At 41.0% G+C, this 27,838-nt stretch overlaps 2 protein-coding genes across 5 annotated transcripts in view; one reads left to right on the top strand and one right to left on the bottom strand.

The window, feature by feature from the left end:
- The window catches only part of LOC145446954 (uncharacterized), a 486,702-nt gene that overhangs the window by 168,230 nt on the left and 290,634 nt on the right, over positions 1-27,838 (bottom strand). The gene's annotated exons all lie outside the window — the stretch shown is intronic.
- Positions 3,699-20,400, top strand: LOC145446942 (organic cation/carnitine transporter 2-like). 3 transcript variants are annotated; one of them, XM_080325338.1, is made up of 8 exons: positions 8,230-8,371; positions 8,428-8,600; positions 8,673-8,793; positions 8,918-9,036; positions 16,001-16,215; positions 17,136-17,318; positions 17,403-17,541; positions 19,515-20,400. In XM_080325338.1, the coding sequence occupies exons 2-8, from the start codon at positions 8,551-8,553 to the stop codon at positions 19,618-19,620; spliced, it is 933 nt and encodes a 310-aa protein (XP_080181464.1). In that variant the 5' UTR covers positions 8,230-8,371; positions 8,428-8,550; the 3' UTR covers positions 19,621-20,400. The 3 variants fall into 3 exon arrangements, 1 of the variants encoding a protein (XP_080181464.1); XR_013917396.1 differs by lacking the exons at positions 16,001-16,215; positions 17,136-17,318; positions 17,403-17,541; positions 19,515-20,400 and adding exons at positions 3,699-4,227; positions 5,215-5,436; positions 7,369-7,469 and having other exon boundaries at positions 8,217-8,371; positions 8,428-8,610; XR_013917397.1 differs by lacking the exons at positions 16,001-16,215; positions 17,136-17,318; positions 17,403-17,541; positions 19,515-20,400 and adding exons at positions 3,703-4,227; positions 5,215-5,436; positions 7,369-7,469 and having other exon boundaries at positions 8,217-8,371.

Genomic DNA, 27,838 nt, shown 5'->3' with positions numbered 1-27,838 from the left:
GTTTTTACAATTTTACAAAACCAGCCGATGCATTTTCTCTGTCACAGTATCATGGTATAATTCCAAAAATTGCATCAATTTTGACTGCATCGCGAAAACGCATCTTGCGATTTTCGTCCCCTTTGCAACTGAGTTGTAATTTGCAAGTAATGTCTTTTATCTATATCAGGGGTGGGCAACTTTTTCGGCGAAAGGGACACCTGAGATTTACGAACCATTGCGCGGGCTACGGGAATGTTGATAACCTTTTTTTAGTCGTCGGTAGGAGCGAACCGAATTATGAAACATTGCAAACAAGACTTATATTACTACGCTTTAAAATTGATAACACTATGTCATCCAACTGTGCAGTGCGCAATCAGGCACTGGTCGCGCACAGCGCGAAATTTTTTTGCAAGATAACGACTGAATTAGGCTATAGCTATATCAATATATATGTCGCTAACATACATTGGGGGTCGCATCTGTATACCACTGGGCTCATTTGGCAAGGACAGGATTATTCGACGTTTAGACATAGCAAAATCGATGGTATCAGTGAACATGCCTCTATCATTTTGTGCAAATGTTTTGTCGACGATCTCGCTGCGAGTGCACAAGCGAAGCCGTATCTCCTAATTGCGAATATAGTTAGACTCAAGTCTGTGAAGAATATGTATTTATAATTTTCAAAAGGGGGCTCAAATACTGAATGCAAGAAATCTAGTGACAATGGATCATGCGAAGTATCGAGAAAAATTTCAAGTCAAATAAAACTGCTATGAAACATTCTACTTCATGGTCATATACGAAGATCTGGGATAAATGTGGCTGACCCCTGGATACGTCAATACGTCAGAACGTCAATTTTCTCGGTCATGCTAACCAAATTTTGGTTGGCCTTGCAATTGTACCTGATGTCATAAATAATTTCGAGAATACCTCGCAGGCCACACCTAACCTTCTCGTGTGCCAAATTTGGCCTGCGTGCCACGGGCTGGCCGCAGCTGATCTGTATGGTTAATAATAACAGTGATTGGTGGTACATAAAAATTATATTGAAAATTCTTTGAAAATGTTTTCATGATAGAGAAGTTGGAGTCGGAGTCGGAGTCGAAATCATAGCCATTCTCACAAACTCCGACTCCGACTCCAGTCAGTATTTTCCCACCGACTCCGACTCCGACTCCGACTCCAACTATTACAGTTTACACGACTCCGACTCCGACTCCATCAAGCGAAAATTACCCCGACTCCGACTCCGACTCCACCGACTCCGACTCCGACTCCACAGCCCTGGTTGGTAGACACAACTGAACGAATCATCCTTTTCATGCCTACGTCAGATTTCTTCTGTGGTCTCAATCCACGTGGTAAAACCGAATCTTCGAGTTACAATGCCTGGACTTTTCAAATATTACTGTAAATCAGTGTTTCTTAACCTTGTTGCCAGCGCCCCCAAGGGGCGATTTGGATTATGAAGGGGACGGACATGCTCAGGGGGCGATATGGGGGGCGCTGGGCTTAGGGGGCTGTATGGGAGGCGCTGAAGAAAAATGACGTCGCATTAGCGAGTGCAGTAGGGATATATGATTATATAATGGAACAACAGTTCTATATATTCCTGAGTTCAAATTACAAATTAAATTCGACAAAATCTGTCAAGTCTCGAAATTTATGCCGACAGTGATTGCAACCTGTTAGCATAATTGCAGTGGTTTATTATAATTCATGTAAAGTTAATTGTTCGTACTTTCAGATCGCCAATTCCCCGTCAAAATACTCCTGTCACGCCAGCTCGCGCTAACTGCGTGTTGAATTCGAAGAAAGGGACTGTCTATTCTCGGTGGGGTCCATTCTCGGTAATGTCCATTCTCGGTGGTGTTCATTCTCGGTAATGTCCATTGACGGTGGTGTCCATTCTCGGTAATGTCCATTCTCGGTGGTGTCCATTCTCGGTTATGGCATTCTCGGTAATGGTTTTCTCGACTCGATTAGAAGTCTCGATTCATGATCGAGATCGAGTCACTCTGGTTCTCGATTTTGCCCAGCCAATCATTGCGCAAATTATGGAAACTTTGTCAGGACTCCAGCTTGCACTGCAACATTGCTTCCCAGAATTTGCTGCTGTTCCGCTTAGAACATTGGTTCTCAAACTGTGGGGGAGGAAGCATCTGCAGGGGGGCACGAAGTAGCTGGCAGCAGATTTTTCTCGACTTACCTCCAATTCATGGTGATTACTCTGTGTATAATGTATAGTCCTAATTTAATATAGGAGTTCTCTCAACAACAGTCATAACCCTCCATGCCATAAAACTATCCGTTGGAATTGCTGGCATTTTGATTTCATATAGGGATAGGACCATAAGGGGGACGCGAAATTTTTCACTATCGTAAAGGGGAACATTTCGAAAAAAGTTTGAGAACCACGGGCTTAGAAGCAATGGATCAAGCAATGGGTGTCTGATTCCAAATCCTATTTCTCGACCTTTACAAAATCAATCACTTGTATGTTGCCATTTGCACCTTCAAAGGTATGCGAAGATAACTTTTTTGACTGAAATTGATCACCGTTACGAGAGAGTCTTATTGGTATTTACGAAGATCTGCGGGTATCATTATTAAAAGTGCATCAGGGAACCGCTGAATTGGACGGTGGGGTTAGAGAGCGGTGAAATTAAGCCAGAAATTAAGTCGACTAAGGTTTTGGGTCAAGCATTGCAATACGTCAAGTCGATTACATGTAGCTACACTGTACATCCGCATCGATGCCGCACATGCGGTTTTTCTCCTTCGTTAGTCGTTCTATCTGTGGGGGAAGCCTGCGTGACTGGCTATTGCAGCCTTATGCGTGCCAAACTATGCTGAATTTAATTATGATTGATGTACTGTGCACACTGCACATACACACCATGCAAGAATAACACTTTTTAGCGGGCTGCAGCTTGTACTTCCCTGTTTCACTGCATCACATCTGGGAGCGATTTGGTGTCGCAATGCTATATGGGGCGTGACCATGGCTGAGGTTCGCTGTACTGGGATTTGACAATGATAGATAAACAGATTAGATAGATAGGTAGGCTATAGGTAAAATGCGCGATAGAGCATTATGATTGATACGACTGATCAGAGATATTCGATTTTAGCGGTGTCAAAAAGTAGGCTTATCCGTTATACGTACACAAAATAGTTGTAGAAGGAGAAGATGAAAATAAAAATTTTAATGACGACTATAACGGTTAGCATATGGAGATAGCAGATATGAAATGGTATACTGTGATTTCAATGGTGAAACGAACCACGATCTGGTTTATTGTTTTTATATAGAGGGCATATAACTGCCTATAAAGTTCGCAAATATTTTGATAAAGTTCCCGCCACTCGCCCCCTTTCTTCTGCAAAATTCTAAACAAATAGTCACTCATCGTCATTCTTCCATTAGGCAGTAAAGATATCGTCTAGTGAATGTGTTTGAAGCGAATATAGAATTCGCGTTACACTTTGAACATTTTTAGCAGCCACTTTGGGTGAATGTGTGGCGATGTCTTTAAAAAATAGGGGCTTTTCATGACGAGATTACTTGATAAAGATTCCGCGAAATCGTTTTACATAGATTCAAATGCTTTGTAAAATGTACTGGTGATAATATCACTTTATGCTTCATTCGACACAGTTGCGCCATACCTATAGATCCAATCTTGCAGAAGAAACATTGCAACCATCGCAATAAATTTTGCGTTGTTAGTGTGAGTTGAAAAAAATCAGGGGTGGATTAGTTCGGACGCCGCATTTGTTTCGAAATTTCCCGGCAGACTTGTTTGTTAATCCTGACCTGTTAGAATCTTATATTCCTTTGGAATAAATTTGAAGTTTTCGTTATTGTGTTGGTAGGATCATAGAACCACAAGGAGATATGCGGTTAAAAAAACTAAGTTAAAGGAAAGCCAGCGATATGAAACTACAGTAAAAACATAATTTTCTAATAATGATTGTGTTTTGTCTCAGCATCTGTATATAGCTCCAATACCATTTGAACAAACAAAGATGGATAATAAATCAGGATTGGATATTGAAGAAGCATTGGAAGCTGCCGGTGCATGGGGCCGCTATCAAAAGATCATGCTGCTGCTGTCACTACTTTCCGCTATTCCAAACTCTTACGTGGCGATTCATTTTGTGTTTTCGCACTACGAGCCACCACACCATTGCACCTACCCACCGGAATACTACGAATCCAAGAATATTAATGTCAGTATCGTGCAATTTGTAGTGAGAAAATCATTGGGCAGTGTAACGAAGGGTTTACCATAATAGTTAATAATATATAGAGGCATTCACAGCATTCAGCATTGCTACTCAAGAATACTTATAATCAATTATAGAAAGAAATAACAAATTTCAATATATGCCTAAATATTTCAAGTATAAGTATAAAATGAAAGGTGTGAAAAGTACTTAAGGAAATTAGTTTGAAAAATTCGATTCGGAAATTTCAAGATGCATCTTAGCAGCAACGCAAACTGACTGTTGACACTCAGAAATGGGTGCAAGTTTCAAAATATATCTCGTTAGCATGTACAAGGGTGCTGAAGTAGACGTAGAAGTAATGTCGTCAATTTCCACTCAAGTAGAAGTAGCGAGTTACAAGTAAGTATAAAGTAAGTATTATAGGTACAGTTTTGCATAAAAAACTGAAAAATGTCAATTAGATGTAGAAGTGTAGTCGAAAATCATAATTACTTGAGAAAGTATGGAAACTGTACAAGTACTGAAATTCAACTTGAAGTACTCTGATAAATAGAACTACTTCGGCACGGACCACTCCTGGATGTTTCGCCGACTTGTTATGATCATTTCACCTACAAACTCAAGCAAATCAATCCAAATAACACTTTCTATCTAACAAAAGTTTACTTGTAGAAAGTATTTAGTTATGCCTTCGATATTGTTAAGAAGAAGTGGAAGTAGGCTGAGTATTGGGTGAAAGTATTCTGAAAGTGGAAAATTACTTCACTACTAGCAAAGCTAGTTACTAGCTAAGAGTGTAGGAATATACTATCGGCCGGATTCGCGCCACAACTATACAAACATGGTTTAATTTCACCATCATGTTATCTCATCACAGTGTCACACGCGACGCAATCGGCGTAACTATGCAAACTACATCGACGGGCTACCAATTCATACGCGCTTTTCAAGTTCACAATCGAACTCGATTGAACTATTAAATGACAGGTTACAAAAGATCGCGACATCGACTCATCCATCATCCCGCTCGAAGTGAACCAGCAGAACGAGATTGTTTCCAGTCCGTGCAAAATGTACAAAAGGAATTACAGTCGATATCCGGTGGAAATATGGTCGGAATATTACAATGACAATGGCTCTGAAGTGACGGATTGCGTCTATGGAATGACGTACGATTTCTCGGAAACACAAGAAACCGCAACAACAGAGGTGAGTAATACTCATCTCGCTTACGCAATACACTTCATCTGTCGAGTTTTAGGTATTGATAAATGATGTTGTACAGTAGTGCCCTGGTAGTTAGGGATGCCTGTAAAACAAATGGTGTTTCAAAACACTTTGCTTAAAACATGCTTTAAAGAGCGATTTAAGGAAATGCATTCAAAAAAATTGTTTTTTCAAACGTATAATTATGCCATAATTGTATAAACACTTTCGAAAACCATGTAGTATGACCCAACGGACGATTTGCACCCAATATTGTCGACGTATGCGATGTGGAGTGGCTGAAACCCTCGAAATCGTCGTCGGTTCATCAGTTATAGACTGTAGATAAAATCATTGGTACCGAATGGGTGTTCTGATGATGATGATCGCCGACCGTAAAAATGCTGCATAACTATTTAGACATTTTTGGTCTGTTTATGACAGTGGTCGGAAGCGTTTTTGGTCGAAGGAGCCATATTTACGCTATATTCTCAATTGTCGACGATAATCCACTGTCGCATCACAATTAAGGATTCGTGACGTAATCGTTAGACAACGTGATTTAAACATGTATGTTTTAAGTAGATTTTTGTTTAAAATGCCACCCTAATGGTAATAAATTACCTCGATCACCATTCGACGTAGAACTTCTAGCAGAAGTAATCAACTTCTTTTTTGGGCATCAGTGGCGCTTTCACACCCTTTCCAACGGGTGTAAACGAGTCAGATGCACCAATTCTTATTGATATATATTCAACGGGTGCAGGGGGATATATATCCATGAAAAATTGTGTGTTCAACTCATTTTCACCCGGTGCAAGGGTGTGAAAGCACAATTTGATACCTGAAAGTGACGTTACCTGATTCACGCCCCACGCTATGGTGGAAAGCTGACAAATACACCTATTTTCCATCCTTGGATTTATAGTGTTTAATGCTCAAGGCTTATCAAATGAAGACAAGGTCGCGATCGATTTCAAATTCTTCTGTATAGAAATTATGCGCGATATTGCTTTTCTGTACCAAAAGTTAAAATTACATCTCGGAAGTATAGGACTCTGAATTTTACTATTTACAAAACCAATCTGATTATCACATTCATAACAATGATATTACTTGCATTCGAATTTCCACCAGCAAGACAACACGAGATAAAGAGAGAGTCTCTTTTTACATTGAGCTCATTTTTTCGGTAGTGTCGGTCCAAAGATTACTAGGCTGACTGTACCTACTGTTTTTGATTGTAAAATACTTGTTTAATGTCGGGTGTGGTTTTCATGGATTGCACCCCACAGAATGTTATCTAATCTAGACTCCTCCTCGCCATGCGGTCGTCGTAAGCGGTGTCTAACAAAAGTCACAACAAAATGGGCCGTGCTACAAGTCGGCAGATCAGGAATCAAAATAAATATTATCATATCATATACCGCCATAGTCATCGAATCACCGTGACTATCAAAACAACAACAACAGCCCTGACGGAATGAGCGGGCAGTGAAACCGCGTCGAGCGAGCGGCGGATATTCCTGATTACACGCCACTAATTTGGTAAAACGGCCAATTAGCTAATTAATTGATAGGCGGTAACGCACGAGATGTTCTGTGGAGCATCGCAACCTTGAAGACACACCGACCATAGTCAAGCATACTGTATGAAAATTATCGTGCAAGCCGCGGCAAGTCTAAGTAGGCTATTGGTCGCCGGCACAAATGAAAAGTTTCTGATAATGCATCAATGATTTTTTTCATGTAGTTAAGTTCATTGAATGAAAGCTTCTTTCATTTTTTGCAAACCACCAACGTCAATGTTTTTGTAGCACGTTTGGAAATTTCCTATATTGTAAAACATATCCCCATGGACTTGTCTGTTACCTACCATTTTCTCGTCGGTGTGCGGAATTTTTTAATAACGTATGGCTGTTGCGATTTGTTCAGTTCTCCATGGTGTGTGGAGACGACTGGAAAAATCCTGTTGCTACGTCAATGTATCACGCAGGAGTGGCAATCGGGTCATTTCTAACGATCGTGGCTGATTGGTAAGTCTTATGTTTGTCAAGGTGTAGGTCGCAGATAGCTCAGCTTATTATTGGGTATAGCGATCCCATATTGGAAGTGGGATCTAGTAAAGTAATTGGTACTGTTACAAGTCAAATAAAATACAAGCAATTTGAAATTATGTGTTGGGGGTATGTGACTTTGGAAACGACGAAATTTATACATGATCAAGTAATTTCGCTTTAAAAAGTACAGAAGCGAGAGTCTATAGGCAAAATTAGAGTCCTTTGCGTAGCCTAAGTGTAGGAAAGCCTACTTCAGTACTAGGATAACCAATGACTAAATATCATGGTAAATATAGGTACTATGAGCTTGTTTATGCTATAAACCAAGTAGACAGGAGTCTGAGCGTGACATGTATATATGGAATGACTTGTATCGGTATTCTGTTAATAAAATCATATGTAACAGTGATTAGTTGATTATTCCTGCAGTAGAAAATGGTGGACCATTACTGGCATTCAAATTGTTTTTACCTTATACCTTAAAGTTGTTCGCAATTATGGACTTGATAACCGTCATACGTAATCATTTCAAATCGTCCCCAGAAGAAATTCAATAGAAATTGTCCATGCAAGGCTGTATTTGCCAGTAAAGTTAAAGCTTTTAAACTTACGTTGAAGTTAGGGAAATGACCCTAATGAAAACATGATTTCCGTTTTCCAACTACACCGTAGCTATTAGTACTTTCTAGATAACACAAATCAGTTTCGTTTGATATTTTGCAGGTATGGTCGAAGACCTGTTTTCCTCGGAGCGTGCGGCGTGCAAGTCCTGTCCCAAGTGCTTTCCGCTGGTGCCTGGAACTATCCAGTCTATTGCTTTTCCATTTTCCTGAGCGGATTCTTTGGTCTCACAAATTACATTGTCTTTTACGTTCTTGGTAATTCTAATACGTTTCATGATAACAGAAGAGCGTGTTTATGTAACTAATTACAGTGACGGAAATAACCGACTGCAAATGGCGCAATTTCATCACCATCGCATCAGCGTTCGGCTTTTTCCGTCGGGTATTGTACGCTATCGCTCCTCGGCTATCTTTTCCGATCATGGCGCATATACATGGGCGTGCTCGCAGCCATCGGAGCTATGGTTTACGTCCCTTGTTGCTGGTAATGTATAGTACGCATCAAGTGCAGTGCACATATATGGCCGCAGTACGAGACAATTTCATAACAATCCAGGTATTTTCCTGAGTCTTGTCGTTGGCTGGCGCAAAAAGGTCGGAGCGATGAATCCATAAAATACCTTCGAGTAATCGCAAGAGTCAACGATAGGACAACCGGCTTAAACCACAAGCTTGAGGTAAACGTGTTATATTGTGTTGCCCGTTAGTCAAATTATATTTCATGATACTTAAAAGTATGCAGGAATCACTATACAAATGAGACTCTATTTAAATTAATGAATTTTGACGTTTTATCAACAGGAGAGAGGAGGCTATGTTATCGCAAAAAACAATATGACTTCTGCCGGTATGATGGAGAGCATGCGGGTACTATTCCGATCCAGGATAGCGGCTCGATTTCTCACATCTATGTTTGGCTGGTTAGTGTGAACTGTGAATATTGTACCCTTTAGTATAGTTTATGCAATCCTGTGGCCTGGTATTCAACAGATGGTCAAACCATACACGATACGACTGCGCGCGTATTTTCAAAGCCACCACCAGACTAGGACAACTAGATATTTCTAGTTGTCTAATTTCACTAAATTAGAGCGAAATGCAAGTAATCTAATTCTAATCTAATTTGTGAAATGTTCATATGCTCTAATTCTAATTCTAATCTAATTTGTGAAAGGTTCATATGCTCTAATTCTAATTCTAATCTAATTTGTGAAATGTTCATATGCTCTAATTCTAATTCTAATCAAATTTGTGAAATGTTCATATGCTCTAATTCTAATTCGCATCTAATTTGGGAAATGCTTCTATACTCTCAATTTAGTTCTAATCTAATTTGTTGCTTTCTTGAAAATGCCGCTTTGTCCGCGGCGTTTTGCACTGAGTTAACACGAATATCCCTCTCGCGCACGGATATCCAGTGCCGAGCCGCCAACGCAAAACTCACATAATTATTACATTACTTATATAATAATTTGAAACTGAAATCAATTTCAAGTTTTCGGGAATTCAGTAATTTTGATTCTAATCTAATTTGGAAAAACCTGTGTAGCTCTGATTCTAATTCTAATCTAATTTGGAAAAGCTGAAAATTTTCTATCAGTGTAAGTCCGCCACCACCACCGCTACATCAGTATAAATTCGATGCACCCTCATACTAAGTAGTATAAATCATTTGTTCGTTCCGTCCGGATCGAATGCATTTTCACGATAATTTTGACGGCGGCAGGGCATGGTTCTTGTACATCTACCGAAACACTGTTTCCTCGGCGTGACGAAGATCAAAAATCTGCTATTCAGTACTACTAAAGTGCTAAGACGTTTATGACAAGACTTTGCTTTTCCAAACTTCCGGGTGTAACGATCAATGCGGCAAAGTGGGCTCACAATTTCTCTCATTGTTTCCAATGCGGGACCAGCGCCGTGAGCACCCCACCCCAAACCCACACCCACCACAAATTATTTCGTCAGGCTCCCGACCCTAGTAAATCAAAATATTGCAATTTCCGATATTACTTTATATCTAGGTAATTATCTCTATAAAATGTAGTGTAAGCACGGCCTTGGCAAACCTATTTTTTAAACTCAACTCTTAAATAGTATATTCATATTGAAATGAACCCGAATATTTTCGGCTGACACTCGTCAGGGGTAATCGTCAGCAACTAGTAGAGAATTGGAAAGAACATTGTATATCAACAATCGTATCACAAAATATGACGTCACCAGCATGAAATTTCGAATGAGAGAGCGTTCAATGTACTATTTTTAGGTGATACACGAACTCCTTTTGTTGACAGAGTTTTGGTTGGTGTATTTTGATAAAAGTTGATTCCAACCAAAACTCTGTCAACAAAAGGAGTTCGTGTATCACCTAAAAATAGTACATTGAACGCTCTCTCATTCGAAATTTCATGCTGGTGACGTCATATTTTGTGATACGATTGTTGATATACAATGTTCTTTCCAATTCTCTACTAGTTGCTGACGATTACCCCTGACGAGTGTCAGCCGAAAATATTCGGGTTCATTTCAATATGAATATACTATTTAATTGTATATTGAAGTTCTGTACCTCCAAGAAGCTCTTCAAACTCAACTCTATTTAAATTTTGGCGAAAGTGTCGGTTAATTCACAACAAAATGAAAAGGAATTGGGAACTCCCAATGTTACAAGCTTTTAAGGCTAGTTAATAATGTCACTTTCAAAATTGAATTCAAATTTCATTTCCGATCTTTCAAAATGAAGCTCTGTTGATGAATGGTTGATATATTGAAATAAACGGCTCAAACGAAGGATTGTCCGAAATACCGCAAATACAGTAGCCTCAGTAGGAAAACTAGATTTTACAATAGAGGTCACTTGTGATTACGGAGATAAACCTATACAAATAAGAAACTCAAGTCAACAACTACCGAAAACACATAACACAAAGCAACTAACAATGTACCAAGAACAAACCAACTGAATCATGGTTGCGAGCAACGTTCCCTCTAAGCTGCGCACGTGCGCAAATGCGCAGTGCTGAAACGGTCTCTGCGCACAGAAAATCTAAGTTGCGCACAAAAAATCCGAAGTGATGACTTTTTTTTAGTCGTTGCGCACTGTTGTCAAAGGGACCGCGCAGGCGCGCCGACTTGTGAAAAATTATAGGGAAAATTGCCAGGGGCAAATACTGCTATCGCTGAAGTCTGAAACCGACGTACAAGTGCTGCCCGCAAAGGTAGATATTGCGCTCCGTGAGAATTTGCAATCACGTGCGCCTCACGAAAGAGATTTTTCTTTTAGTATGGTACCGTACGCGTGAGCGATACTGATATCATTTCAATCTTTTCTGGGAATGGCGAAATAACATGGTTTGACAAAGTTATAAACGAACATTGGGCTAGCTCGAAGTTAATCTGTGAGAAACTAACGAATAGTCTTTTCCGCGTGGCATGAGGATTGCGTAAGATTTACTGTGCAATAACATGCCGTGAATTTTCGAAGTTATCATTTCCAATCTGGCGAATCTGATCACGTACGTTGAGAAATGATAATATGCAGAATATGCAAGTACTGTACAAGCACCAATATTGTTTAAAAATCCATATCTTTGCCAACGTTGATCGGGAAATGCTACAACTGATGAGCACTGAAGGGCGTTGAATAACATCAGCTTCTCAGCAGCACAAATTTTGGTTTTATTCGATTCGTCTGAACGGGAATCTTCCGTCGATAAGGTCATACGCTGATATTGTTCTTGCTTCAGTCAGACTTGAATATACGTATCATTATATCTGACTCTTGTCTTGATAGTAATGACCGCATATTGCCGGTATTAAGACGTCACATCAGTGTTTTAACGCGGTAGGCCTGCTCTACGTTGATCGCTTTATTTATTTGAAGTGCGTTCTCGCGCGTGTATGTCTACTAGTAATCTATAGTAGACTAGGTCAGTGGTTCTCAACCTTTTTCACCTCGCGGACCGGTAAAATTTCAAAAAATGTCTGGCGGACCGGTGAACTTTCAAAACTGAAATGAAGCCAAAATGTATAGTATGCAACCGTTTTTTGTGCAATTTATGGTGCTAGAGAGTGACATTTAGAGGGTTTGGATCGTAACTGGTTTTCTTCATGATGGCCTCTATGTTATTCTATGGAAGTGAGTCTGCTGAGTTGAGGTAAAATTGCCTTGTCCAGACAAACGTGCTGCTACCGCCGAGAGTCGTTTACTGTCTTTCGCACCGAAGGCTGAGGGTTTAACCGACCGCGCCAACTCGAATGCTATCCTTCTCTTTGACAATATCGAGCGAAGAAGTGTTTCGGAGTCGAACCAAGAACCTTGTCGTGCTACCTTGCTCATTGCTCACTGCCACTAGGCGCAGGCTACTCTGGCAACTACGAATACAATGCGTGCCGCAAGAAAACACCTTATACAGCAGGCAGCAGCTTCGGCCATCCGCAAATCCAGGCCCAAAATGTACTTCGTAAGCCCACCCCAAAAAACGTTGGTCAGCCCACAGGGCGATAAGCCGAACTTTCGGGGGCTTCGCCCCCGCCCAGACCCGACAGGTTGATGGATCTGCACCAGTACTTGGGAGAACATTCATTCCACTCGGTGTAAGCAGAGAGTTTATGCAGCTTAATCGCGACAATAGCGAAGATTTTCATTCATGATTGAATCGGTTTTCTAACTGCCGCATTTTTGGCACACCTTTCGGAGTCTCATGTTAACCAAAACTTCATTGTGTGCTGGTACGTCGTGGCGCGGTAATGGATGACGCCAAAATGCCTATTTCTATAAATCATGCGTATTCCACGGAGAAGGGCACCTAATAAGCAAGACAATTATAGACACTAAATCGCGCAAAGCGCGAAAAGAAATTGAAAAATGTTGGAAAAAGTTTCAAAAAATACGCTATGATATATGTTCATTTGCAAAAGAATTTTGGGCCCTTTTCAAGCGCGGCCCCTCTCCAATTGGGCGGTTTGGGCTGCCCCATTTACGGTCCTGCACAAAATGAATGAATCGAAAACGAATGATCGCGCAAACTGCTCTGTTTAGCGATGAGTCAGCTCGTATCTGTTCTGTACTTGTCGCTCGCATGTCCTCAAATGACACATCTTGAACCTTAAGTCAAATCGAACAGGTTTCCAGGCCTAATTTTACCACCTGAAGTTATGAATCAGTTTAAAATTTGATGTTTTATTTATTTTATCAATGGACAAACCTTCACCATTGCATCTTGGAATTAAGGTATAAAATTGTAATATACCTGGCGGACCGGCAGGAATGTCGTCGCGGACCGGCACCGGTCCGCGGACCGGCGGTTGAGAACCACTGGACTAGGTCACCGTTTACTCGACACGGATTTATTGTGACGTCACAGATGATCGCACAAAATTCCGATTCGCCGTCTATAGTACTTGCGATTACAGGCGTCCATTTGTGTCGCTACAAGTGTTCTGGCTATAGCTGCTTGCCTGTGTGGCCAACGTTGAGTGAAAATTCGATAATTCTGCATTATTTATACTGACCGCTTTTAATATTGGCAAAACGAATGGGTAGTTTCTCATCTCCTCACCAAGCCAAATTAGCAAAAAAGTGTGATTCGTTTAACATGGCTGTTGTCGGGGCATGTGAAAACAGAAGAAAAAACTGTAAAATTAGATGAAAGTTTTTCTTTTTCGAGCGATAAAGGTGTGCGCTGCAAAATATGTAGAGAAGTAAAATAGGGGAAAAAAAATAGCATTCATTTTTTCAGAAAGCCACCGCACTCGAACTGTAGCCAAAACACCCGCAAAATATGCACCACAGAACACGTGCGATATCCATGATGTCGAGGTTTATCGCAATGGCGGGTGAATGCTTCTTAGCCCTTTGCGGCACCACTGAGTCGCACGTGTGCTATGGTGCATATCCCGAAAATATTTCAACAGAACCCCAAACGCGACGGTTTTCTGAAAAAAAAATGCCCCCAATGGCTTAACTTCAAGTCGAGACCACATCATGTTTAGAGCGTAGTTCGCCATCTTCACTCATAATATGATTATCTGGCGTAATGCAATAAAACTAAATGTAAATGCTGTATTTTGATTCTATCAATGAATCATGTGACTCGAATGGATACACGCACGTCTGGTGTTACGCACAAGACCGTAACTACCGCACCCCAAACCCCCCAATTATACGGCCCGAGCTCGAAAGGGAACCAAAATTATTTCGTGAATAAACATAAATCATGGAGTAATTTTTTGGAAATTTATGCAACTTTATCAAAGAAGAAATAACAATTTGAAATCGTGTATGTCTTAGTTTGGTACGTTTGGGCGATTTCAATATATTTTGACACAGCAGATAGGAGGACACGAAATAGCATCATGTACCGAAGTCATTACCAACCAGTGACGTGCGGTCCAATGAGGCAGGTGAGGCAGTGCCTCACCTGTCGTCAGGGTGAATAAGTGAAAATTGTGAAAACCCTCCATGAGTGGATGATTATTGATATTTTACATCGATGTTCATAAATAACTAAATTTGAACATTTTTTCACACAACATCATCAATTTTCATAATTTTTATTCGAAAATGCAGCGCAAAAGGAGAGTTGCGGCACAGGTGAGGCACGGGCGGGTCGTGCCTCACCTGCGACAATGGAATTCATTATAAATAGCTCGGAATTCATAACAATTGGTATCAATCAAATGCTATCGTCACACTGATTCCGAAAATCGAAATATCAACAGTGTCAGACCACCAGAACCTCCTCAAAATCACCAAGGCAGGTGACATCCGGCTTTATTACAAACAATGCCATCGCAGAGAAACAATAGCCAGGTGAGGCACAAACGAATTCGCCTCATGCACTATTCGCTAACAATTGGACGATCGCAGCACTGTGAAACGCGCTATCGATTTCGGAATACAACAGTCTTGCTTGACTGTCTTATAGGAATTATATAGTAGCGACGGGCAATACGTAATGCGGAGCAAAGACATTTCCATACTTATGTAGTTGTTATTTATTTTCCGTTAAATTGTGGTATGTGATAGCTACTTACATAGGCTACATTGTCGTTGCTTTATGCTTCGAATAATTTATACCGGTACTTGAAGAGATAGTAATTATTATCCGTTTAAACTTTCCCATTAAGCACAATAGCGACCAGTCCTACATGTATTGTATAATGTGGAATTTCAACGGCTATCAGTGTGCAAAGAAAACGCCCTCTATACTCGCTGTTGTTATTCACATTTTGGATCTCTTTATCATGTAGGCTACTTTACGTGTGTGTGTGTGTGGGGGGGGGGGGGGGAGGTCCGTGCCTCACCAGTCATGAACCTCACCGCACGTCACTGTTACCAACGGGTACGCCCGAAGATATTTGATTATTATTTAGGGGTCCTACCTTTTCCAACACACCTTACTCGATCAGCTCTACCGGTAAATCTGGTTACGTGAGGAGAGAGAGGATAAAAATTAGTAGCAATATATATGCAATTCCCGATGATATTGACCGATTCAATCATGAATTATATACATTTTTCGCGCGTCCAGGCTCTACACCCACTGAACGGACATCCAATATAGATGATAAGTAGCGAGAAAAAGCGGAAGGCCCGAGGGGGAGGCTTATCACCATATGGGGTGACTGATTGCGCACTGTTGTCTATGGGGCTGCGCAGTGAGTTGGCGTGTTTGCGCAGACTCGTCAAAAATTAGAGGGAACATTGGTTGCGAGGGCCAATCAACATTTATAACGAAGTAACCATTGCGACGCTGAATCACTTCATAATTACTATACTGCAGATTATTACAGTAATAAAGCTAATAATGAAAAAACCACCATTGCCGCTAAAGCCGAATCGTAATAATTTTGGATCGTTGTTTATTCTTGTTTCAGGGCTGTAACTTCGTCGCTGTACTTCTCCATATCGCTTTATTCAACGGATTTCAGCAAAGATCGTTTCATCAACGTATTTCTCGGAGGGTTGGTTGAGTTGCCATCGTCCATTCTAGGATTCGTTCTCATGAAATACCTCGGTAGACCGCGAACGGCCGCGCTGCTAATGGTGCTGGGTGGAATTTCGACAATGGCTTTGCCGATGATACCAGAGCGTAAGCTACATGAAACTAAAAAATTGAAATTTTCATTCAATATTAGGCATTTTAACTCATAAAATCATCATCGTTTGTTCAAGCAATCTATAACATAATACGCACCACAAACTGTGCATTAACGTTCCGATGAAAATACGAGGATGAAGCAGATCATGGTTCCCTTTTGCAATTTTTCCCTACATCTATTTTATCAGCTCGAAATATGTCGAACTATAGACAGAATCCAGTTAATGGCTTGCCGGGATACTGCCAACCACTCTTACGTAATGCAGCATCGACGTTCACTCTATTACGCTATCTTGTCTGGACACATAGGTTTATAGGACATAGTTCTGGCCATGAAATGATGATATAATCCAATGAAGCTTCCTCATTGCTCGCCAGCACCGCCGAAGGGAACGCGTTTGAGTCTCAGAAAATTGCCTGATTATCAGCAATATCGAAATCAGTGGTAAAATTTGGGGAAAGTCACCTCATTAAAGGGTTTGTATACTCTTGTTGTGTTTGTATTTTGGTTTGATTTAAATTTTTCGAGTGTCCTCCGATCAACCATATATTATTTTAAATTTTACCGGTCCGTAAGCTGAAACGGTTGAGACCAACTGATTAAAACAATCACTCTATGGTACTTGTAATTAGCATGGTCGCGATCTAAATTTACATCCTTTGCGACACATACTTTGGGAACCACAGGCCTATATTGGACGAAATTTACTGAGTTCTTGAGGCGCGAATACCCACGGCTCTACCTCGATGGACGTGACGTGGACACCATAAAATAGCTATTCAACGAGCTAGTATTGCCGTGTCGATTCGTCACCATATACTACAAATATATGAATGATAGGATCCCCGCCATTTTCGAACAAATGTTATTTCCCTACTGTCTCAATCCCTATGGTACAATTATTTCACAGATTTACCTGCGATATCAACCGTACTTGCAATGGTAGGGAAGGCTTCTAGCCTCGCCGTTTTTTGCGTCTGGTATTTGATATCGTCGGAAGTCGTACCGACTCTACAACGAAGCGCCTCCATGAGCTTGAGCGCTTTTGCATCTCGTGTAGGATCGCTCGGCGTGCGGTATTTTATGTATCTGAGTAAGTACAAGAATTGAATAGGTTTACGAAGGATCGATCGTTTATCAAACAAACCTGCTTTGATAATGCCTTCTTTTAAAACAGGAAAATACAGTTATTTGGCTCCCAACATGGCAATGGGAGTAGCAGCCATAGTGTCAGGAATACTCGGAATATTGCTCGTGCCGGAAACGCTCGGTGTTGATATACCGGACACAATCAAGGAGGCAACAGAAAACAAACGGTAATTGTCAACTCTATGCGCATGCAGGCAGCGAAGCGGCACTCACAATAGCAGGGTTGTAATGACTCGTGACATGACATGACTTGACTCGTGTCGATATTTTCTGGTGACTATACTTCACTCAGGACATTTTCTTGAGAATGGAAAATACTCAAGTCGTCCCGAGTCACTTTTGCATTAACTCGACTTGAAGCAGTGTTGGGATCCAGACACTACCTTCGAGTCACAAGTCATGCCGAGTCATTGTACAACTCGACTCGAGTCAATTCGAGTCAAGTTATGACTCGTCCTCCCAACACTGACTTTTAGTCGAATCATTGCGCTTGGCTTATTAATCCATTTGACCCAATACATTCTACATTCTACATCGATTTTGCTACCATCTCTCGGGCGTCATATTTATTGTTTAATATTTTCTAACACTGAGTTTGCAATGCGATTCCCTCCCATTCGCTGACGGCTTATCTCAAACGCCATGCTCGATATTTCAACAAATATACTGTGAGCTTATTGAAGGCTGTTTATTTTGTAGAATGACCAAACAATGCAGAATATTTGAAAATTTCAAAATTTAGGGCGACCCGCATATTCATACACCAGTACATATATTCGTGAAACGGCATCATATCAGATTAATCTGCTTTATAAGTATTGCACTGTTTTCGGAAAAATACTATGGAAAGTGGGCAGATTTATTTGCACGCCGCAATATCATTGTTGGGCTTGCATTGAGATACAAGACGGCCCAGTCTCTAGTCTCTAGACCTAAAATCAAAGAACTTATGCATTGAGATCGGCCTTCATTGAAGTGTACCTTTACCACGAGTTGGCGTACAACGGTACCCCTGTTGAGGTTACAAAGACTGCTAAATTATTACATTTTACTTTTTCAACAATAGACCTTAGATCAGGGGCAGCCAACCCGTGACCAGTATGCCAAATGTGGCCCGCGAGGTGATTCTCGAAATTGCTTATTGTAAAAAAATTAATTGTCCATGTAATTCATTGTGACCTCGCAAGGCCAATCAAAAGTGTTATTACCGTGACCACGAAATTTTGGACATTCATGACTAAAATATCAGCTCTTACGCATTGGCGTAGCAAAGGTCTAGCCACATTTTTCGCAGATTTTTGTATATGACAATGAAGTGGACTAGCCTACGTCGAGGCAAATTTATCTTATTTCATATTTTTTGGCAATTCGCGCGATTTATTGTCACTCGATTTCTCGCTTTTGGTATTGGTACCTGCTTCTGAAAATCAGAAATTAAAAATGCGGCCAATTTACAGACTTGAGTCTAACTGTATTTGCAATTATAAGAGAACGTGTCGTGTAACATGAGAATTAGCGTCTGCACTCCCAGAAAGATCATCGGCGGCGGAACCTTTGCACAAAATGACAATCGCATATTCTCCTAAATCTTCGATATTGATGTGTCCAAGCGGCGAATAATCCTGTTATTACCAATAGGGAACAAGTGCATACCGAATCTACCCGAAACATATACCTGTAACAGTATTTTTGACTGATTTCATTAAGTAACTTTGAAAGAATTTAGCGCATTATGCGTTCAGGAGATGAATGCCCATTGCTCAAAGAGTTTTCATGTCATAATTATTATCGATTTTGATGCCTAAAAATGTAAATCTTGTTTTCACCCCCTACCTAATCCGGTCACTCCTATCGGACGACTAAAAAGGTCATCCACATTAAAGTGGCCCTCGAAATGGTTCGGAAATGTCATGTGGCCCTTTGGCCGATAACGTTGGTCACCCCTGCTTTAGATCGATGCTCCATAGAGCTTAATAGTATTTTGAATAGTTTGAAGACTATATGATAAGCTCATTTGGAAATGTCCGGTACATGATACATTTCAGTGCAATGTAAGTTTTAATTGTTTTTAGATACGGTGGACTTGGTCGTACGCACGCTTGTATTCGTAACATTACTGAGTACTGGCTTGTTGTTACAGATTTTATCGACTTGATATATTCAAGAAGTTCTCGCCACAAAAGACAACTCAACCCGGAAACGATGCTGAAAAGCGACACGATCATGAGCATATGCCAATGATATGAGTTCTTTCGCAGCAACTGTTGGAGATATAAGCGTTGACTTGATTTAGATTCGTGTAATTTTATTATTATTAATATTTCAACACACAGCAGTGGTGCTTATAGCCCGATTAGGGCTTTGTGCTCCACGACATCACATTTTATCACACAGTTCAATGCATTTCTTCATGTTCAATTGCTCGTGCGCTCTTTCAGCAGTCTCTGTATCTTCAAGGCTTTCATCGGTTCTTTATCGTCGACTTATAGCTCGACCCACTGTCATACCTGGGCTTTCAAAGTCACCGCAATTGCAGTGAGGTCGGCGATGAGGAGCCCATATAACCTTCGACACATAGAAGCTAGTCCGAACCGGGATTCGAACCACTGCCATTGGTGTCGTGGTGCTGGTGCTTAACCAACTACGCTACTCGCTTCCCAGAAGCATGTAATGAAACGAAAGAAAGTGGCTATTGGCTAGTATGTGAAGACCGTGTATAGCAGTGGTGTCAAACTCAACTCGGGTATCGGGCCGGATTCCAACCCCTTGTTTTACTCTAAGATACTTCATTATCAAACCTATATTCGCCAACAAAAGAATTGGCAAACTACGATACATGACCTGTTGAATAAAGTTAAGCCACTAAAACAGTGGTTATAACGACGACGCATGTTGGCAGTCCCTATTTTTCTTCGTTGTAATGCGGCGTTAGCCTTGCGTATGCACTGTGAGGAATACAGGCGATTGAACTGTAGCCGCAGACGTTGGAATTTGGTTCAATATTAATAAATCTCCCTTTGAGTTTCTCAGGAGGCTGGGGACCAGTTGAGTCGGTAAATCAGTGCGACCACAGATATTTGAATGATATTGATATTATTTGTGTAGCTATTATATCCTTCGTGTAGTCCAGTGACGTGCGGTGAGGTTCAAGGCTGGTGAGGCACGGACCCCCTCCCACACACACACACACGTACACACATACATACACACAAACACGCACGCACGTGAAATATTCAGTTCTATAATTGATTTATTACGGATTACTAAACAAAAAGTATGAAAAGAAACACAAAACAAATTATTCAAGAACCTAATTCTGGTATTACATTGTCCTTTGCTTGTTCGACCCTTATTTCCTATGGATTGGAACGGACACTGTTTGTGGACTTTATTTGTAGATAAAGTCAATGTGCCAATCCTTTGCCAAAAAAACTGCTGTTGCTTTGTTGTAAGAGTCCTCCTAATTCTCCTTCAGTTTCAAAAGTCTCTTCGCCTCAATTGAGATGGGGGGAGAAGAGGAAAGTCGCCCTGAATCGGCCCTATTTCGACTGAATGTCTTGAGTCTTTTTAACGGAGGGAAAGACCTTTCCACTACGGTTCTGTGTTTGATCAGCAAAACTGAATATGTCATTCACTAATAACAAACTTAAACGGTTAGACATCAGCCAGCCTGTGTAAAATCAGGGTGAGATTAACTATTGGGGATACAGATGCCATTAGAAGGAGAATTGCAAATACATGAAGCCTAAAAGGTTAGCTGATTGAGTTGGCTACCTGTTGCTAATCACATAAGCAATCTTCGCACGCACGATATCTATGCGATTCCTCTTCATCTGTTCGGTGTAAGTGGTGTCTTACAAAATCCTAGAAGTGGGTCGTGCTACAAGTCGGCAAATATATATATATGTAATCATAATATAGAATATCGACCTGGTAAATAACTGTTGCAGGCGAAAACACTATAACGACCACAAACAATGACAACGCATGCTATGTAAGTATAGCTATCACCAGGGCTGTGGAGTCGGAGTCGGTGGAGTCGGAGTCGGAGTCTGGGTAATTTTCGCTTGATGGAGTCGGAGTCGTGAAAACTATAATAGCTGGAGTCGGAGTCGGTGGGAAAATACTAACTGGAGTCGGAGTAGGAGAGTTTGTGAGAATGATGCTGACTTTCTCATCCGACTCCAACTTCTCTATCATGAAAACATTTGCTTTCAGAGAATTTTCAATCGAATTTTTATGTACCACCAATCACTGTTATTAATAACCATACAGATCAGGTGCGGCCAGCCAGTGGCATGCAGGCCAAATTTAGCACACGAGAAGTTTAGGTGTGGCCTGCGAGATAATTCTCGAAATTATTTATGACATCAGGTACAATTGCAAGGCCAACCAAAATTTGATTAGCATGTTCCGCGAAATTTGATGACGCATTGACGTATCCAGGCGCCAGCTATATTTATCCCAGATCTTCGTATATGGCCATAAAGTAGAATATTTCATAGCAGATTTATTTGACTTGAAATTTTTCTCGGTACTTCGCGTGATTCATTGTCACTAGATTTCTTGCATTCAGTATTTGAGCCCCCTTCTGAAAATTATAAATACATATTCTTCACAGAATTGAGTCTAACTATATTCGCAATTAGAAGATAACGTGTCGTCCAACATGTGGCTTTGCTTGTGCACTCGCAGCGTGATCGTCGACAAAATATTTGCACAAAATGATACAGGCATGTTTACTGATACCGTCGATTTTACTATGTCTAAACGTCAAATAATCCTGTCCCTTGCCAAATGAGCCCAATGGTATACAGATGCGACCCCCAATGTATGTTAGCAACATATATATTTCTTGATATAATTCAGTCATTATCTTGCAAAAAATTTTCGCGGCTGGCGCGACCAGGGCCTGATTGCGCCCTGCGCAGTTCCATGACATATTGTTATCAATATTAGAGCATATTAATATAAGTCTTGTTTGCAATGTTAATTAATTCGGTTCGCTCCTATCTGACGACTAAAAAAAGGTTATCAACATTCCAGTTGCCCGCGCAATGGTTCGTAAATCTCATGTGTCCCTTTGGCCGAAAAAGTTGCCCACCCCTGATATAGATAAAATTAGACATTACTTGCAAATAACAACTCAGTTGCACAGGGGAAGAAAATCTCAATAGGTGTTTTCGCGATGCAGTCAAAATTGATGCAATTTTTGGAATTACACCATGATACTGTGACAGAGCAAATGCATCGGCTGGTTTTGTAAAATTGTAAAATGTTGTAAATATGACCAAACGATGCTTCCCACTTGACAAGATTAAAAATATTTGTAGTGTAGCTTAGCTGTTTGGGTCAAACAAATGATTAAGAAAGACTGCAAGTCCCAATCCTTGAATACTTGCCCTAGACTGCTCAGGTGGAATATCGTTACACGATCGCTCTGGTGGGGTTGATTAGACCCCATCAGTTAATATGCTTTTTGTCTTACCAATTTCGCTATACAGCTATCTAATAACCTCTTGCATGACGTTATAACGACGCGTCTTCCCTTTTTGAACCCTACTGTCTACCCATTTAAAAGTTCCCGCTGAGGCGTAACACCAATACGCAAATGGCGATATGGGGTCAAACGCCCCCCACAAATTAATGATAATAACAAAGAAATAACAACAATACAATACAAGACAATACAACAATACAACAGAGTAACAACGACAACAACAAAGTCGATTCAATCCGAATCCTCCGGCTCCATGCACTCTTGACATGTCACTATTTTCACAGAGTTTGCTTGGCAGACAAATTCCCCACATTTTCCACATTTCTCGGTTGTTTTCCGGTCTTGTGCTCTACCGCAAAGACAGCATCTGCCACGTGCTGCTTTAGAGAGCTTTGCTGGTGGCATTTTACTGTCTTCTCCCGGAAAAATTCTTTTAGACGCGAGTCTTGTGCGGACGCGCAAGTGAGTATTTGATTGCCTGGACACTGCTTTTTTCTTTGTTAGGGCCAGTGCAATTTCCATTACAAATCCTCTGTGTGTTTGTTTCTTCGCGCGGTTACCTTTAGCCAGCAAAGATAATATATAGCCGTTGACAAAGACAAGTTCATCAATCCAAAGAAGATCGTCAGAGGCCAGCGCTTACTATTGCGAGAACAGGAATAGTTTGCCACCATTCTGTCTGCCACGTCGACGCCACCTTTTGTTTGATTATAAAATGTTATTATATCTGATTTCCGAGCGTCACCAGAGCTTTCATCAATTCTATCATCGTGATGCTGGCTGCTCACCATGGTAAGAATTTTCTTTGAGCTTTTGCCCTTTGGAAGATATGACAGCAGTGTCATATCTTTTTGAGATCCAAAAATGCTGCTGTACACCTCCCTCCCCCGCAGAGAAATGACCGCGGGAGGTATCTCTCTCTTGTTCTTTCGAAGGGTGCCAACTGCTGTCAGTTAATGATCGTTAAGCAATGACGTCATCAATGGTATACTGGTGTACCAGTTATCGAATGTGATGTTTCGGCCAGATCCTGATATATCAGACACCAGCCGTGTCACTACTTCTTTGGCCGAGTTGTCGACTTTGTACGGCCCGTCCAGTTGCGTCCCGCAATAAATTTTAAAATGGTGGGTGTAGTAAGTCTTTGCATCACACAAGGCATGTAGTTTGATGCAATATTTTGCCGGTTTGTTTCGAATATACTGTCGGAAAGAACAACGTTCTCGAAACCCCAAAAGCATTTCGTCAATTGTCACAAATTCAGACAACACGTAATTTTTCTTGAAGGTGTTCAATATCATATCCGATATTGTTCGAATTTTCGCCAATTTGTCATTTTTTCTATCCTCGCGTGTGTTAATGTCATCAAACCGAAGACATCGCAAAATGAATCGGAATCTTTCGCATGACATTGTTACCTTGAAGATATCAAGTCCTGTGCCGTCATCTGCCCAAAACTCATCAAGTGACAATCTTGAGCTTTTATGAACCCCAGCCAGAAGAAGAAGACCAATGACAGCTTCCATCTCCACCGAATTAGCTGGCCCTACCATGTACTTCTCTTTGTAGTTTTGGGCAGACAGAAACAATGCCAAGCAGCAACAAAAAGTCGAAATCCATCCGATCACAATGAGGAGATAATTACTTAGTCTGCCCACTATACCTGCAAAATCAGACCCATGCGCAATCAATAGCTCATTGCAGCGAGGCATTAGCGATAATCAGCTAATGCTTTATTCCGAATGATAGTGTATAACACCATTTAGGATTACATGTCTGGCAAGAACAATCCGACCGCACATAAAAATATGGCTCACATTTTTGTTCGCCTGGGGTCTTTGGGACCCCAATCTGAGCAGTCTAGGGTTAAGTACATGTAGACTAGACATAGGCTATGATCTTTGACTACTTATCTAAATTCGATTTATGACCAATGTCTATTAGTAGTAAGAGTGTGTGTGCTTGTAATCAGGATAGTGTGCAATGACAAAATTAGTAAGTTCAAAATCTTTATTAGTTGCTGACTCATACACAAAAATTTCAGGATATTAGAGAGTCCATGTTATAAAAACTTGAAAAAGGAAGGATATTTAGCAAATCTTTCTTTGGTGTAAATTGCATAGTGGATAATTCGAGCTGTTCCACAATGAAACAATTTAGAATGCCACCGTTACTCATATGTTTGCATATGTTTAACGGTTGTATGATAGTCATTCAACCAACAATGTGGCATATAATATTCGAAGTAAATTGGTAATAATGCTGGAGTCGGAGTCGGGAGTCGGAGTCGGAATCGGTACGCTTAAAGACCCAGGAGTCGGAGTCGGTACGTTTAAAGACTCAGGAGTCGGATTCGGAGTCGGTATTTTGAAAATGTGTGGAGTCGGAGTCGGAGCCGGAGTCGGTGGTAAAATTTACCGACTCCACAGCCTTGGCTATCACATACCACAATGTAAGGTTATAGCTACTACATTGAACCCAGCATAAAGGCCACAGATAACGACAATGCAGGCTATGCAAGTTGATATTACATACCACAATTTAACGTAGCCATGGATGGAAAATACATAACAGCTACATCAGTAAGGGAAGGTATTTGCTCCGCATTACGTATTGGACGTCGCTACTGTACAATTCCTACAAGACTGTTGGATTCCAAAATCAATAGCGCGTTTCACTGTGCTGCGATTGTCCAATTGTAAGCGAATAGTGTATGAGGCAGATTCGTTTGTGTCTTGCCTGTCTATTGTTACTCTGCGATAGCATTGCCTGTAATAAAGCCGAATGTAACTTTGCTTGGCGATTTTGGTAAGGTTCTGGTGCTCTGACACTGTTAATATTTGGATTTTCGGAATCATTGCAATCATTTGATTGATACCAGTTATTATGAATTCGGCTCTATTTGTGATGAATTGCATTGTCGCAGGTGGGGCACGACCCGTCCGTGCCTCACCTGTGCCTCACCTCTCCTTTCGCGCTGTATTTTCGAATAATTGGTGATGTTGGCTTAAAAAAGTGTTGAAATTTAGTTATTTAAGAACATCGATGGAAAATGTCAATAATCATCGATGGTTTTCACAATTTTACACACTCACCCTGAGGACAGGTGAGGCACTGCCTCACTTGCCTCATTGGACCGCACGTCACTGGTGTAGTCTGCATATAACGGTTTCCATTGGTGGTCTCGCTTCTGTGAATATCTATACTTTTACCTAACCAATTTTTCCATAAAACGCTCATCTCAGTGTGCACTTTTTGCCTTCTCTGAATTTGGTGTCAATGTCAAACACTGGTTCCTAATACTCATAGGCGCCGACTTTTATTTTTGCAGGGGGTAGCGGCAGGCGCGTATAGCCAGGGGGTATCGAAACTCCCTCCCTTTGAAACGCAAAACCCCGTCCTTTCGAAATGATCATTTTGACGCTAATAATAAGTTGCAATTCAACAAGTCGTATTATCAGTGTTACGCGGGGCCACGACCGATTAGCGAGAATCGTCTATGCACGCAATACGCATATCGCATCGCACAATGCAACGCGTCGCTGAGACAGACAAGAATTATCATTACAAACGCGCGCGGCCAATCAGTAATTATCCTTTACCGCATCGCGACATTGGGGGCATTGGGCATTGGAATAAATTCCAACTAGCAGGCACACACAATAAAGCACGGTTCAACTTTGAGCTCCGAGAATTTTAATCGCAAAAATGGCTCACAAAATCTTTTAAACGCGGCTTGAGGGCCACATCGATGCAAATAATGCACTTTAACTTGTAGAAGGTGGACGATTATTTGGTCGTCAAATCGCGATATGAGATGGTGTTCCTCAGAGCGCGAGATGAAATCAACGTTTTTAGCGATGTGGTCGAATTTGTACGTCTAACAAGGATCGTTAGTTTGCTGAAATCAGCATAAGTACGCTGTGCGAAATACATAGTAGTGATCCATTTTATCGGACTGTACAATCGGCCGACAAGGTTGCGCTGATAACTAAATTGCAGACATGCCGCTAACTTGCAATAATTACAATTACAGGATGCGCTAGTCCTATAGTCATACCTAAATACCCAGATTCGGCAATGACAACGAGCACAATTTGTTCAGCCGCGGGCATAAGTTTGATTCAAAAAGATACATAAACTCAACCAATATTACACTCAGAGATTGTTACTGTTTGGCGAAAGTGTTTCTGCGGACGGTAGCAGGTCTGCACGCGGACTCGCTAAATCAAACCACCGACGATCGTGCACATGAGATACCGATGACCCATTCGCATACAACTGATTCTCGTTAATTTGCAGTACGCGGCATCGATAATACGAATTAGTGAATTGGCATTTCAATAAGGACGGGTTTTCTAGTCATAAATGAGAAACTCCCTGGCTACGCATCTGGGGTTTTTATGCCGACAACGCGCAGGTTAATATCAGCCCTACGTAGGCCGCGATCAGCCAGTCGAATTTGATCGTTAAATGGTGCGCTTTTAATTACCTACGTGTTATTGCAGAGCATAATATGGACGCATGCCGCGACCTTATCAATAGAAATGCATATCGCAAAGGTTTGAAATTCGATCTGCGATATGGTTTCGCTCGATAGAGTCCGTCCAGCAATGAAGTTTATTGGAACATAGAAGGTTCCCGTTCAAACTAATAAAATAAATTCAGAATTTGCGCCACCGAGAATCTCGTGCTGCATCAATTTTTGACAACGTTCAGTGCACAATGCGCTGTGGTAATGACAACTCAAACACTGACAAGTGACACCAGGGGAATACGAGTGTATATAGCACAGTGATGAGCGGATATTGATTTTTGAGAATCCGAATCCGTCCGACAGTTTTTGTGTCTGCGGAACTATCCGTCCGACTCCGGAGAATCTCATCCAACTATCCGACTGTATCCGGAAATCTCGTACAATAATCCAAAAAATCCTTTTCAAACAATTATATCGCAGAGTATCA

The sequence above is a fragment of the Botryllus schlosseri genome, chromosome 9, assembly GCF_051294905.1.
Source record: "Botryllus schlosseri isolate E-star chromosome 9, Bs_hap1, whole genome shotgun sequence".
In the NCBI taxonomy this organism is placed as follows: Eukaryota; Metazoa; Chordata; class Ascidiacea; order Stolidobranchia; family Styelidae; genus Botryllus; species Botryllus schlosseri.
The sequence above is the reverse complement of the archived record's forward strand: the minus strand, read 5'-3'. Positions and strand labels throughout refer to the sequence as shown.

What these genes read in the sequence shown, in the direction of transcription:
- LOC145446942 (XM_080325338.1), top strand. Translation starts at nt 8,551, where the DNA reads ATGGGCGTGCTCGCAGCCATCGGAGCTATGGTTTACGTCCCTTGTTGC. An exon ending in CTCACATCTATGTTTGGCTG is followed by an intron (nt 9,037 to 16,000) that starts GTTAGTGTGAAC and finishes TTCTTGTTTCAG; the next exon opens with GGCTGTAACTTCGTCGCTGT. An exon ending in GAGGCAACAGAAAACAAACG is followed by an intron (nt 17,542 to 19,514) that starts GTAATTGTCAAC and finishes TTGTTGTTACAG; the next exon opens with ATTTTATCGACTTGATATAT.